A 13,103-nucleotide genomic window follows, 5' to 3' on the forward strand; every position below is an offset into this window, starting at 1 on the left:
GAGAGAGAGAGAGAGAGAGAGAGGGCATTCAGGGATAAGACCAGTGGTGCGTTCAGGGACAGTCATAAAGCTTAGAGTCATTGGAAAGTAAAATCTAAGGAGGAGAAGAGGCAGGTAGAGACAGAGAGCTGAGGAGGAGAGGGTGTCTCAGGCAATAGCACTGGAGGGAGGACTGATATAATTACTAGTAATATTGAGGTCATGGAGATAATGAATCACACCAATTATAAATAAAAATAAAGGCAAGCAGGACGCGAGGTGATGAGTGTACGCGGTCCTTTGAGACTATGGGGCTACACTGGGTCAGATCACTCTCTAAGGGGAGATATTTTCGTTAAAAACAACAAATCCGGGGTCTTTATTTACCTCTAAAGCCAAAGTTTAGTCTGCTATAACTAAATTAATTCGCATTATATTCATTACTGAGATATTTCAACTTAGATGTTCTCATAATAATTGCAGGAAAGAACTTAATGTGATTAAAAACAGCAAGTGATGACATAATAATATGAAAGTAGGAGTTGCCGTATTAAAGGCATATTTTCCAAATAAAAAAAAGCTTGAGCGAGTAAAGGAAGTGTGTGTGTGTGTGTGAGTCTCTACAGATTTAAATCTCTGTGCTCCTACCTGTCAGACCCGAGCAGGCGGAAAACTCGGCTCGGATCACAGATCTCCTGGGTCACCTGAGGAATACACAAAAAAAAAAGGTGTGACAAACAAACCCATCAACAAGCACCGCTGTAACACCCAGGGAGTTTCTCAATGTCGAGGAAGGATGCTCCAGAGCCACTATTTCAAGGATGCTACGTCATCAAGTGGCGCAGCAGGACCGTTCCAATGTCCAGGATACCTGGAATTCTACCGAGGCCGGCGTACTTCGTTGCGGGAAATTTCGAGGCTGCACATGTGTATCCTCCGCGGTCTTAAAATCCCCACAATGCTTTGCGCACGGACCAATTTCCAAATCTTTGGCGGAAACCGCGCTACATTTAAGGCGGGGCCTCGAATATGACGCACACCTGTTCCACCATTCTTTGTTTTCCGAGGCTAGGAAGGATTCTTGCCTCGCTTCTGAAGGACCCGACTCGGAGGGACATGTCCTACCAAGGAAGCGTCCTCGACATTGAGAAACACCCACAGTTTGAGTCAAGACTAGAGAGATATAAATAATAAAATATGAAAATAACGATTATTTTTGACTGACATTGCATGTTGTGACTTTGATCAAAGTTTGATTGGATGAATATCTCCCCTGGTTTAGGAATGTGAGATGATGCTAAAGGGAAAGTTAACTGAAGCAATATAAAGATTAATGGATTTAATTTATCTTTTTTGGATCGTTGAATAATTATTTTGGTAATTTTCGTGGCAAAAATAGCAAATATCTGGTGGTTCGGACACTTAAACACTTTTATTCTTTCATATAAGATATTGATTGATTAATTGATAAGACCTAATATGGTCTCTTCGGGGGCTTTTATTCTGAAAATCTCTCCTGTTGTGTTTTCACTTTTGGTGGCAAGGCGACTGTTTGCTCGTGGATCACCGATTGTGTCTTTGAATAGAAAAACGTCTTTATGTTTCTGAAGGGAACCGTCTCTGTATCCTGACACTGCAGAACACACTCTCCCCTGTTTACCTGTGGTGAAGCGTGTGACAGATGGGAGACAGTGAGTGTGTGTGTGTGTGTGTGACACCTGCGAGGTGTGAGAGCTTGGCCCCAGGAGATGGGATCCGTCTCAAGCTCTCAGGTGCCTCCGTTTTGTGAGGAATCATAACGAGACGAACGCTGAATTATTCATCTCTGCTCGCTGTCCCGTGACGGCTTTATGACGGACCATCAATGTTTCATGGCCGCTGACATTTCAGAAATCTCTCCTCGAACAGAGCTTGTGTTGTGTGACACTGCAGGCTTTCTGAAGCGCTGTATCACTTTCCACAAAAACACAACGCTTCACCTCCCCACGACGGCTTGAACTTTTACACCGCGCCGTGTTCAGGTCAGCTCGGAGGACAAATCCATTAGCTGCAGCGACACAAAGACACCGAGTCTAATCTGCAGGATCAGCGACAGCATGTAGACACGGGTTTAACAGCCGCTTCTCCTCAGAGGCTTTGTGGACCCGAGACAAGGCGTTTGTTGGAGTGTAAAACACACCTGTATTCAGAGACGTGACAAACGGAGCGTCTCCTCCGGGACACCGATAACCTGTGTAAGGCTGATGTTTTGGGGACAATATTGACTTTGAAGAAGCAAAACGCTTTTAAATGTTGAAATGTTTAATGCAGATTAAGGCAAGTTAAATATGTAAGAGTATGATTTGTATCTTCTGTGCAACTGCAGGACCCGGTGAGTAACACATGTTCTAACGGGGACAATAAAGTGTTTCGTATCGTATTAACGATAACCAAAATACAAGATACTTCCCCTTAGTTGTTGCTAGCTATCTGACTATTTATCTGTAAACAACAAACTACCGTACTTTTCGGACTATAAGCCGCGACTTTTTCCCCCATTTTTTTTGTACCGCTAACGGCCACTAGGGAACCTCCTAAATCTATGGATTTTACAGGTAAAATTAACCACCTTTAACTCTATGGGCTCTAGGACCGGTCCGCGCCCGCCACCTTTAAGCGGCGGCTCCAGCAGGAAAAGCTGGAGGCCGGAAAAGAGTGAGACAGGTAGCGCGCCAAAGTAAAAGTGGAACCGAGAGACAGAACGAGAGCAAGACAGACGGACAATTTAGCTGCTGCGGCTCATATGCAGGTGCGCTTTATAGTCCGGAAAGTACGGTAAATATGAGTGTTGTAGTTTCCTGATCTTATGACGTTAAACAAGAAAATGGCATCCAGTAAAAGATTGTTTCAAGATATTTTCTTTCCCCTTAATGACTTATTTTAACGTGAATTAATTCAAGGCTTTTTAACGCAGCGTCCACACGGCAGCGTGCGTTGAAGCTAGCCGGTGGGCGTGTCTGAAACTCGACCAACAACCAATCACATGAATCTCCCGCCCCGGACACACAAGCACGCGGTTTGATTGGCTGACGCTTCCGTCGAAGCTTCAAAAGTTGAACATTGCTCAACTTCTGAAGCGAGCAAAGCGAAGCGACGGAACCACAATGCAGTTCGGCAAAGCGTGACGGCACCCCATTCAAAGCGAATGGGAAGAAGCGTTGAAGCTTCAACGCACGCCGCCGTGTGGACAGGCCGTTAAAGGTTCACGGGAGAACAGGCAACGCTATGTAGTTTGAGTCGAATTTCCCTTTAATCCAGAGTGTCACCTCTTTGTCACCTCTGTAACTTAGCTATTTTTTAGAATGTGTATTTCAGAAAGAAAGCCACTAAGCGTTAATGGTCATGAGATCTATTGTTTTTACCTCATTAGACTTGAAGCTCTTCCCCTGCATGCCGTGTTTCCAGAAGGCCAGAACGCTGTCCTGAAGGCACACTGTCAAGAAAAGGAAAAATGTAATTTAGACACAAAAACACTGTAAAATAGGGTCCAGGCTACTTCCTGATAGGAAGTGTCTTAAAGGTCACCTATCATGCTATCTTTAGGCAATAGCATAGGTCTCAGATATATACAAATATATTAAAAACATGTCTATGAAGTGTTTTGCTCAAAATACCAAACAGATCATTCTAGCCATGCCTCATACCCCTCTATTTCACTTCCTGTTTCTAAAGTGCTGATTTGGGGATAAAGCTTTAAAGAGGAGGGGTCTGAGCTCATGCGGGACCCGGCAGCTACCGTCTAAACTAAATGCTGCCGTGATGAAACGCCATATCATGGATCATCAAGGATTCTCTCTGAAACAGTCTGGAGCTCAAAGGCTTTCTCTCTCCCGGTTACACCACAAGGTGAGTTCCTTTCTACTTCCTGCTTCTTCACACACATGCTCTCCAGTACAGGTTAGCTCTGAGTGTTAGCGATGCTAATGTAAACACCGACCATATTACGTCCTAAACAGTCGGGCATTGTTTCTGATAGCAACGTTTCTGATTGGGCCGTGGGTCCACATTTCAGATGTTACGTCATATCGGACGCAACTCTGGATCAGCTCCGTTGTTCCCCGTTTTTAGAGATTTGGGTACGGAGGAAAAGAGAGAGGGTTTTATTTTAGTTCCCCGACACACCGGGGACACATGTATATGTATAAAAGACATCACAAAGTGCATTTTGCATGATAGGTCCCCTTTAAAATGCCTCACATAATTACATGTACCTATATTGCTTCACACAGACTGTAAAATCTGAGACTTCCTGTCTGAATCTTACCGACAGACCCGATGCAGAAGTCGAAGCTGAGCTCAGACGCCAGCTTCTTGTTGGACTTCAGTCGGCCCTGGAGGTTCACTATCTTCAAATTTTCTGAGGAGAGAGATCACGACAGGATGTAAGGAAGACGTGGGAGAACATAGATATTTAAAATCTGATTAAAAGGGATGTTGTACTCACGGTCCAAACACACCAACACTGTGTCTCTCTCCAGCTGCGTCACATGGATCGCATCAACATGCTGATGAGCTGAGAAGGAAATGAACAACAATAAATATCCTGTTGTGATTTTGAATCTGATATAGTACTTCCCCTTGAGTCTTAATACTTCTTCCCCCACTGGCCACATCTCCACAGAACACATCACCGGCTTGAGCTTCAACCTCAGGATCCATGTATCTGTGATCCTCTCCAGAAAGGAAGGAGTCATCACACACAGAGCATCAACTAGTTCCTGAGCAGTGTCCTTCACATGCTGATATCCAAGAGAGGGAGTCACACAGTCACAAGATGGAGGAGTACCACTTGTACCTCCCGTCATGAACTAAATACTGACTTTTTTCTCAAAATGTTGGCTTTTTTCTGAAAATCCCACATTCTGACTTTCTCTAAAAATTCCGTCTTTCTCTCAAATGTTTTTGTGTCATCCTGTCATGTACTCAGCTACAGTTGGGATACCTTTGTTACCATGGGGACTCTGATACTGGAAGAGGACATTCAGTATCTTCCCAACAGTTTCTTTGGTGTTTGTCTCCATATTTTTGACTCACTTGCTCCAATCTCGGTGAACCAGGAGGAGCAGGAGTTGAGGTTGATGGTCTCGAAGCGGACCACCTGTCCCCGCTCGCTGCCCTGACTGATGGCCACACACACCAGAGGATACTCCTGCTCCGGGACCACCAGCATCTCGAACACCTTCAGGGGGCTGGGCAGGGGGAAGTCAAAGTGCTGCGGGGGGGAGAGACGACACCGGGGGTTAATGGTGTTAATGCTGAATTAAATGTATTTGGAAATGGATGCCAAGTATCGATATTTTATTATATAAACTGTAGCATATCTCGCCGAAAGATGGACGTATATAAAACAGGAAGTTACGTTAAGACATGTATACAATTAAAATGAAAGTAACAAAAACAATGCCATCTCCTTTTTAGGTTCAAAGAACACAAATTGGGTTATTTAGAAAATCTATTCATATTGCAAATACATTCTTTAACCAGGAAGGGAAGACGGACATGGATATGACCCATGGGATTTGCAATATATCGTATCGCACTACTTAGCATATCGTAGAATCGCAATACTATCGTATCGTGGCTTAAGTATCGCGATAGTATCGTATCGTGGGGAGCCTGCTGATTCCCACCCATAATATATTTTAACTTATTGTGTTATACATTTTTGGGGCATACTTTCATTTTGAATATGCAAGTCTACTCTCTTAACTATATCTGCACTACCTGCTGATGTAATAATGTACATTTCCCTGTTGCTGGACAGATAAAGGATTGCACAATACTAAAATAAATACTAAAAGCATTCATGTTTTTATCTCTTAATGCAATGTAAAATCAATTTATAGTGCGTGTTGCAAGTTGTGACTTCGTTATTTGGGCTAGAAATGTATATTAATAATGTAAATGAACGGATTAGTTTTCCCCGGGGTTTCAGTGGTGATGCTTGAGATGAGAAGTTAAACTGACCTTGATGAGCATGAACCTCTGCATGGGCTCGTACCACTGCAGCAGAACGATGCCCGACTGCAGAGCTCCACACAGATACTTATGGCCGGTGTACGGGTTCCTCACTGGGAAACAGAGAAGAGAGGATGATGAAGAAGAGCAGGCAGACTGAGATATATAGCTCCTTTGTGACAGAATACAACTGGGCTAGGCAAACCTAAAGCAGGGGTAGACATTAAGGGTAACATTTGTGACCCTAACCCTATCGCTGGCCCCGCCATTGTAACCACTGGCCCATGAGCTTTCGTCCAAAAAATCTACTTATAATGAAGACAATTAATTAGTTGCAATAGTAATTTATGCACAAACTACATTACTACTTGTACTACAACATTTTAATCATCAGTTCTTCCTCAATTGTTCATATTTGGTTTATTAAAATTATTATATTGTGGTCATTGTTAAAAATATTAATATTATGAGTATTATTATTTGTATAATGCGCTTTCTGCCTTCCTGTCATTAGGAGTTAGATGTAATGGCTATGTCATATATTAGATTAGAACCTTCCTTCTCCTAAACTGCTGGGACATTTCCCTAAAGCCAACACCTTTTATATTTTCTACTCTTCACTTACTTGTTGATTTACAGAGCCGACAAAAAAACATCGTGTTTATATCGGCATCATATTGAAGCCAACTCATTGATCAAGCCAGTGTGGCTGAAACGGTCTCTCCCTCTTCTTCTCATACTCCCCTCCGGTGAAAATTCTTTTATTTGAAGATTGTTTTTTGCCAGGCGCTTGGCCGTTTACCGCTGGTATTAAAAACATTTTGGCGAATGGTTAGGTGGCGAGAAAGTCTGTAGCCAACAGCTGTTTGCTTTTCACCCAACAACGACAACCACCTCACGAAACACTATGTTGTAGCGTTAATAAACGAAACAATTTAACAAAATTGCTTGTCAAAATACCAATACCACAGGACCATTTTTTTTAAAGCAATATTTTTAGTGGCCCGAGCGGGCAAGTGGAAAGTACGTTATGCTGGCCCGGGGTGTCTAATGGCGCATTTCCACTACAGCGCGGAGCTCGCTTTAAATGGACAATTTCAAGAGCCTGAGCGTCCAGTTTCTATAATGGTTTTAGTTGTGGGGCTTTATTTAAAATTACGTTGTATTTATTTAACGATAAAAAAGATTGAAAGACTACCGCACTCCCTCGCAGCCACATTCGCAAAATCACTTTACAAAACATTTTATCCAACAAAAACCAAAAAATCAAGAAGAAACTTGGAGAAAATACAGAGAAAATATTGAAGAGGAAGCATTCCTTATTATTACTCTTTGAAAGGGTATGCTTGTAATCATATCCCGTCAAATGATCATTACACCACTCGCATTAAAGGGTTTTAAAATGACAATATTATCGTTTATCTCTTTTATTTCTGGGACATTAATATGGTCCAACAAAGTTATGGAGACGAGCTCACAGAATAAAAACATTGCCATTGCAGCAAAGTAAAGTGGGAAGAGTGCAGGAGATCCTCGTGTATGGACAGTTTAAGATGAGTGAGTAAATAAAACAGTGTGTGTGTGTGTGTGTTGGGGGGCACTCACCGATGCAGCACTTATGGCAGCTCTTTGTGTCGGGGATCTTGGTCGTCAGGGCGAACCTCCTGAGGAGAGAAACAAGAGAGGCTTTGAGGCGAAAGCTTTATAAAATGTCATGACGTCAGAAAACAGGGAGCTCAGCCAGAGTAGTTTGAAAGGACGGTAGAGAACAAAAGCTCTGCACGGCGTGGGAGTGGCAACATGATTACAGTCCGAGAAGTGGTGGTCAGACGGGTTCAGATGTAAGTCTGTGCAGCTCAGGGTTTGGTCTCACCTGGGCAGGATTTTGTCGGGGAAGCGGTGCGTCTGGAACTGAGCGGCGAGGCCGGGCTTCTTCAGCTGCTCAAACAGCCCGATGAGGTTATGAGAATACAGCTGGAAGGTTTTCCCTGCAGCACAAAAGAGATATGAGTAAAAACAGGAAGGTGTGTAGAAAATAGTCAAAGCCAGGTGTATATGCTCTTCTTAATGTGGCTCTAATCTGCTTTCTGGGGTGTTCCCTCCCTGTATAAGTTCTATAGGTTTGTGTGCAAATGGTCTGCAAAGGCTAAAGTCCCCGTGATGCTGGCAACAAGTAGAAGTATTTGGTTGTATAAGATATGTTGTGAATTTTGGAGATGATTACATCCATCTTATTTTCAGTAAATGTTGACGTTTTGACTCGATAACCCCGGGGTTCCACCGGGTCCGTCGGCGCCGTGGTTTTGGTCCGACCTCCTCCAGCGTCATAACCCACCGGGCGCGTTTCAGAAGCGGAGCGTCTTGCCTGCCGGCTCGCAGTTTTTGTTGATTTGGGCATATTTCCTGGACAGGCGACTTCGTGCAGACAAAGTTAATAATAATTGTAATAGTCCAGTTATAAATGACATGAATCAAAAACGTGTTGCTGTATTTTAGTGGTAAAAAAATGCATTCATCATCAGAATTATTCTATATATATAATTTACACAGTGCCGGTAAACCGGAGGAGAACGCTGGCATTTCTCCTCCTACCTGAAAGACTACGGAGGGATAGGGTCTGCACAATTAGTTTATTTTGGGGGTTGACTGGATGCTCTGACCGGTCCACTTCCTACCCGGCGCTATGCAACGCCTCGCGTCGCGTCGAAAATAGACATGCATCCTATTTTTAGCGGAGCCCAGCGCCGAGACGCTTCCAGCCGTAACGTGGCGCGTCTGGTGGAATAGCACCCATTGACTAGAGAGGCCGCGATCGCTGTGAACGCCGCGGCGCAGACGGACCCGGTGGGTCTTGGGGTAATGCTCTGGAGTTATTGGAAATGTTTGGACCACACGAGTCTGAGACAATCCTATCCAGCCAACACTGGAATATAACTCCATGTTGATTAAGATTTTTCAACTTCATGAATAAACTTTTCGGTACAGCTCTAATAATTTCTGCTCGTTACACATCCTGGATCCCATGAAGCAGCTTGTAGAAAAGTTAGATGTGAACAGGGTAAATCAGCGGTGTGACGATGATGTGAAGATGATTACCTTCTGATGAAGCCGTTAGTAGAAGATCAAATGAAGCCAGGCGAGGAAGAGGAGGAGCAGGAGGAGGAAGAGGAAGAGAGAACAGAGGTTAACTGCTGGAGGTTAAACTGAGAGTAGTCTCCTTAACAAAGTCCTCAGCTGGAAGACTGAGGACAGACGGAAAGTTTTAAATGAGGGGATCTGAGTTTACTGACAACAGATCAGAGGTTAAGTTAGACTTTTTCGTCATGTGATATTTTGATGGAAGGGTCGCAAAATGTCCATCAAAATAGGTCATAGCATTTTATTGCAATTCATTATTTTTTATAATTAGTATACAGAACAACGTTATATATAGGTCCCATTATTATTATTATTATGCGCTGCTTTCCCCCCCCTCTACTCCAGTAGGACTCAGAGGTTGCACTTTCCCTTGTACATGTGATTTTTTTGTTTTGTTTCTTTCCGTTAACCGTCAAGTTCCGTATTTTTTGTACGTTTTCGTGTTTCTTATTTTCCTACGATACCGTTATGATTGGCTGTGAATTAGAAAATATGAAGGACAGACCATCTATTTCTATTTATTTATTTTGAGAAAGGGGCCGGTAATATCAGATTATTTTCTTGTCCCTGAACAAATAAAAATGAAATATATGATATAGGCCGAGGGTCAGTTTTCATGTCGACCTACAAGGAGCATATTAAAGATTTATTTCCTGGAGTGGCGGTAGAGGCCAATAAAAACACACACAGGCAAATACTAACAATACAACTTTAGTTTTTGTGACTTTACATTACGGTAGATCTCCCTCAGTGTTTTCAATCTGTCAAAATAACAAAAGGCCATTGGATTTTTCAAGACATTCAATTACCTAAAATGTATAATTACAAAACATAATTTATTGCCTCTTATGATTATTATTTATGTGAATTTTAGTACAATTATTATTTTATTTGTTTGCTTTTTACCTTCGATAATTATGTTTTTCTTTACTTGATGCATACGCTATGGACGGTTATGTTTTATTTATACTGTATAAAGACAGTAAAATAGAGTCAAACAGAAACAAGAGTTTGTATTTTGAACAGTTAATGTATAACTAAAATAAGTCACTACAAGTGTGCAGCTCCTATGTGACCTACAGAGAGCAGTATATGTGAGAGGAACAGACTGTGAAGCCACTGGTGTCCCTCGTGACTCTGTGCTGCAGGGACTTCCTATAATAGCTGTTTTATTTTAGACAAGAGAAGCTACAGGTATGGAGAGACTGTTCTTCCAGACAACAGAAGCTACAGGTATGGAGAGACTGTTCTTCCAGACAACAGAAGCTACAGGTATGGAGAGACTGTTCTTCCAGACAACAGAAGCTACAGGTATGGAGAGACTGTTCTTCCAGACAACAGAAGCTACAGGTATGGAGAGACTGTTCTTCCAGACAACAGAAGCTACAGGTATGGAGAGACTGTTCTTCCAGACAACAGAAGCTGCAGGTATGGAGAGACTGTTCTTCCAGATACAGAAGCTGCAGGTATGGAGAGACTGTTCTTCCAGACAACAGAAGCTGCAGGTATGGAGAGACTGTTCTTCCAGACAAGAGAACAGAGCAGCAGCAGGTTATGGCAGTGAAGCAGGAGGCTGTGAGGGTCCATCACTCACCAGATAGGGACATCAGGTTGTTGTTGATGACGTACAGCCATGTGCATTTCCTCGGGAACAGCTGTAGAGGGAATTAAACAAAAATAAATTAGCTTAAAAGTATAAAGAACGGATTTAAAAAGTGAGCTCCTACATTAGCTGTAGCAAGTCTTAGCAAAATTCTCTCGGAAAAAGAAAGTACGTCTTTCTACCTAATCCTGGTTTTAATAATTAATTTTAGCAGCTGTTACCTGCTCCATTGTGGCTTCATGCAGCTCGTTAAGATTCAGCGTGTAGATGCCGTCCTCCGTCCCAAAGATGAGGTACTGATCTACAAGAAAAACATTCTTAAGAGTTATCTACTGGCTTTAATAAAACATGTTTGTGTGCCACTGTTGTTGAATCTGTACCTTTGGTGTCCGGATGGATCCATGACGTGGCACAGTTGATCTTCAGAGGACAGCCGTCAAACACTTTGGAGAAACAGGCTCCCATCTGAAATAAAAAAAGGGAAACGGGGCTCAGCGTTGGATCAGCGAGGCGGGGAAATGTCTTGCAGCTGAAAGCTCTGCGACCCCGAACATCAATGACATCACATTTAATAACGGGGTGAAGACAGAGGATCAGAAACCCTTCGTTCATCCAGCAAAGGGTCACAGCAAAGAGGCCGTGCAGATAAAGGCTACATAAAAAAGACGAATGCTGGACCCATGGTAATATCCTGCCTGGTGCATGTCTCCATGTCTCTTCTACATCAACATGTGTCCCCTCTTCTCCATGTCTCTTCTACATCAACATGTGTGCCCTCTTCTCCATGTCTCTTCTACATCAACATGTGTCCCCTCTTCTCCATGTCTCTTCTACATCAACATGTGTCCCCTCTTCTCCATGTCTCTTCTACATCAACCTGTGTCCCCTCTTCTTCATATCTCTTCTACATCAACATGTGTCCCCTCTTCTTCATGTCTCTTCTACATCAACATGTGTCCCCTCTTCTTCATGTCTCTTCTACATCAACATGTGTCCCCTCTTCTTCATGTCTCTTCTACATCAACATGTGTCCCCTCTTCTTCATGTCTCTTCTACATCAACATGTGTCCCATCTTCTTCATATCTCTTCTACATCAACATGTGTCCCCTCTTCTTCATGTCTCTTCTACATCAACATGTGTCCCCTCTTCTCCATGTCTCTTCTACATCAACATGTGTCCCCTCTTCTTCATGTCTCTTCTACATCAACATGTGTCCCCTCTTCTTCATGTCTCTTCTACATCAACATGTGTCCCCTCTTCTCCATCAACATGTGTCCCCTCTTCTCCATGTCTCTTCTACATCAACATGTGTCCCCTCTTCTTCATGTCTCTTCTACATCAACATGTGTCCCCTCTTCTTCATGTCTCTTCTACATCAACATGTGTCCCCTCTTCTTCATGTCTCTTCTACATCAACATGTGTCCCCTCTTCTTCACGTCTCTTCTACATCAACATGTGTCCCCTCTTCTCCATGTCTCTTCTACATCAACATGTGTCCCCTCTTCTTCATGTCTCTTCTACATCAACATGTGTGCCCTCTTCTTCACGTCTCTTCTACATCAACATGTGTCCCCTCTTCTTCATGTCTCTTCTACATCAACATGTGTCCCCTCTTCTCCATGTCTCTTCTACATCAACATGTGTCCCCTCTTCTTCATGTCTCTTCTACATCAACATGTGTGCCCTCTTCTTCACGTCTCTTCTACATCAACATGTGTCCCCTCTTCTTCATGTCTCTTCTACATCAACATGTGTCCCCTCTTCTCCATGTCTTTTCTACATCAACATGTGTCCCCTCTTCTTCATGTCTCTTCTACATCAACATGTGTCCCCTCTGTGGAAAGAGACTCTGAAAGTTTCAGGAACAAAGATTTTCTCTCTTTTTGATCCATTTCTATAAAAACCTGTCTGAAAATGAGCTGATCAGATTTTGGCCACTTGATGATGTCATAACGATGTGTTGTCTTGTGTAACCATTAGCCAATCAGCAACCAAGGTACCCCCCCCCCCCCCCCCCCTTATCACCTGAATCTCCTCCTAGAGCTCCATTGAGTTCTTTGTAACCAAATGTCTCTCAGAGGGGCGTGGGGAGGGGCTCCTTATTTTCATCTAAAGTAACAGACAGAGAATCAGCACTTTGGAAACAGGGCTGAAACAGAGGGGATTATGGGTAATGCTGAAAGGATCTGTTTGCTGTTTGGAGCCAGAGACATGTTTTGTATATATCTTAGACCTATAATATATTGATGAAAACGTAACAATAGGGTTTAATATTTAATTATAATGACAAGGAGTAAAGCTCACACAGGCACAGAGGGCAGCTCAGGGGTCCTTCAGGTGAAACGCAGGAGGGTAAAGGTATCATACATCATTAGATCGAGCC

The 13,103-nt window shown here is 43.0% G+C and overlaps 1 protein-coding gene across 1 annotated transcript in view; it reads right to left on the reverse strand.

Annotated features, from left to right (window-relative positions):
- Nucleotides 1-467: 467 nt before the first annotated feature.
- The window catches only part of map4k5 (mitogen-activated protein kinase kinase kinase kinase 5), a 62,620-nt gene continuing 49,984 nt past the window's right edge, over nt 468-13,103 (reverse strand). Inside the window, exons 23-33 of the mRNA XM_034110831.2 lie at nt 11,098-11,182; nt 10,939-11,018; nt 10,709-10,769; nt 7,850-7,964; nt 7,582-7,640; nt 5,986-6,089; nt 5,053-5,230; nt 4,463-4,531; nt 4,283-4,375; nt 3,381-3,451; nt 468-683 (exon numbers count right to left, since the gene is read on the reverse strand). Coding sequence (XP_033966722.1) covers nt 624-683; nt 3,381-3,451; nt 4,283-4,375; nt 4,463-4,531; nt 5,053-5,230; nt 5,986-6,089; nt 7,582-7,640; nt 7,850-7,964; nt 10,709-10,769; nt 10,939-11,018; nt 11,098-11,182 — 975 coding nt within the window. The 3' untranslated portion in view covers nt 468-623. The remainder of the gene's footprint in view (nt 684-3,380; nt 3,452-4,282; nt 4,376-4,462; nt 4,532-5,052; nt 5,231-5,985; nt 6,090-7,581; nt 7,641-7,849; nt 7,965-10,708; nt 10,770-10,938; nt 11,019-11,097; nt 11,183-13,103) is intronic.

Source organism: Pseudochaenichthys georgianus, chromosome 22, assembly GCF_902827115.2.
Source record: "Pseudochaenichthys georgianus chromosome 22, fPseGeo1.2, whole genome shotgun sequence".
In the NCBI taxonomy this organism is placed as follows: domain Eukaryota; kingdom Metazoa; phylum Chordata; class Actinopteri; order Perciformes; family Channichthyidae; genus Pseudochaenichthys; species Pseudochaenichthys georgianus.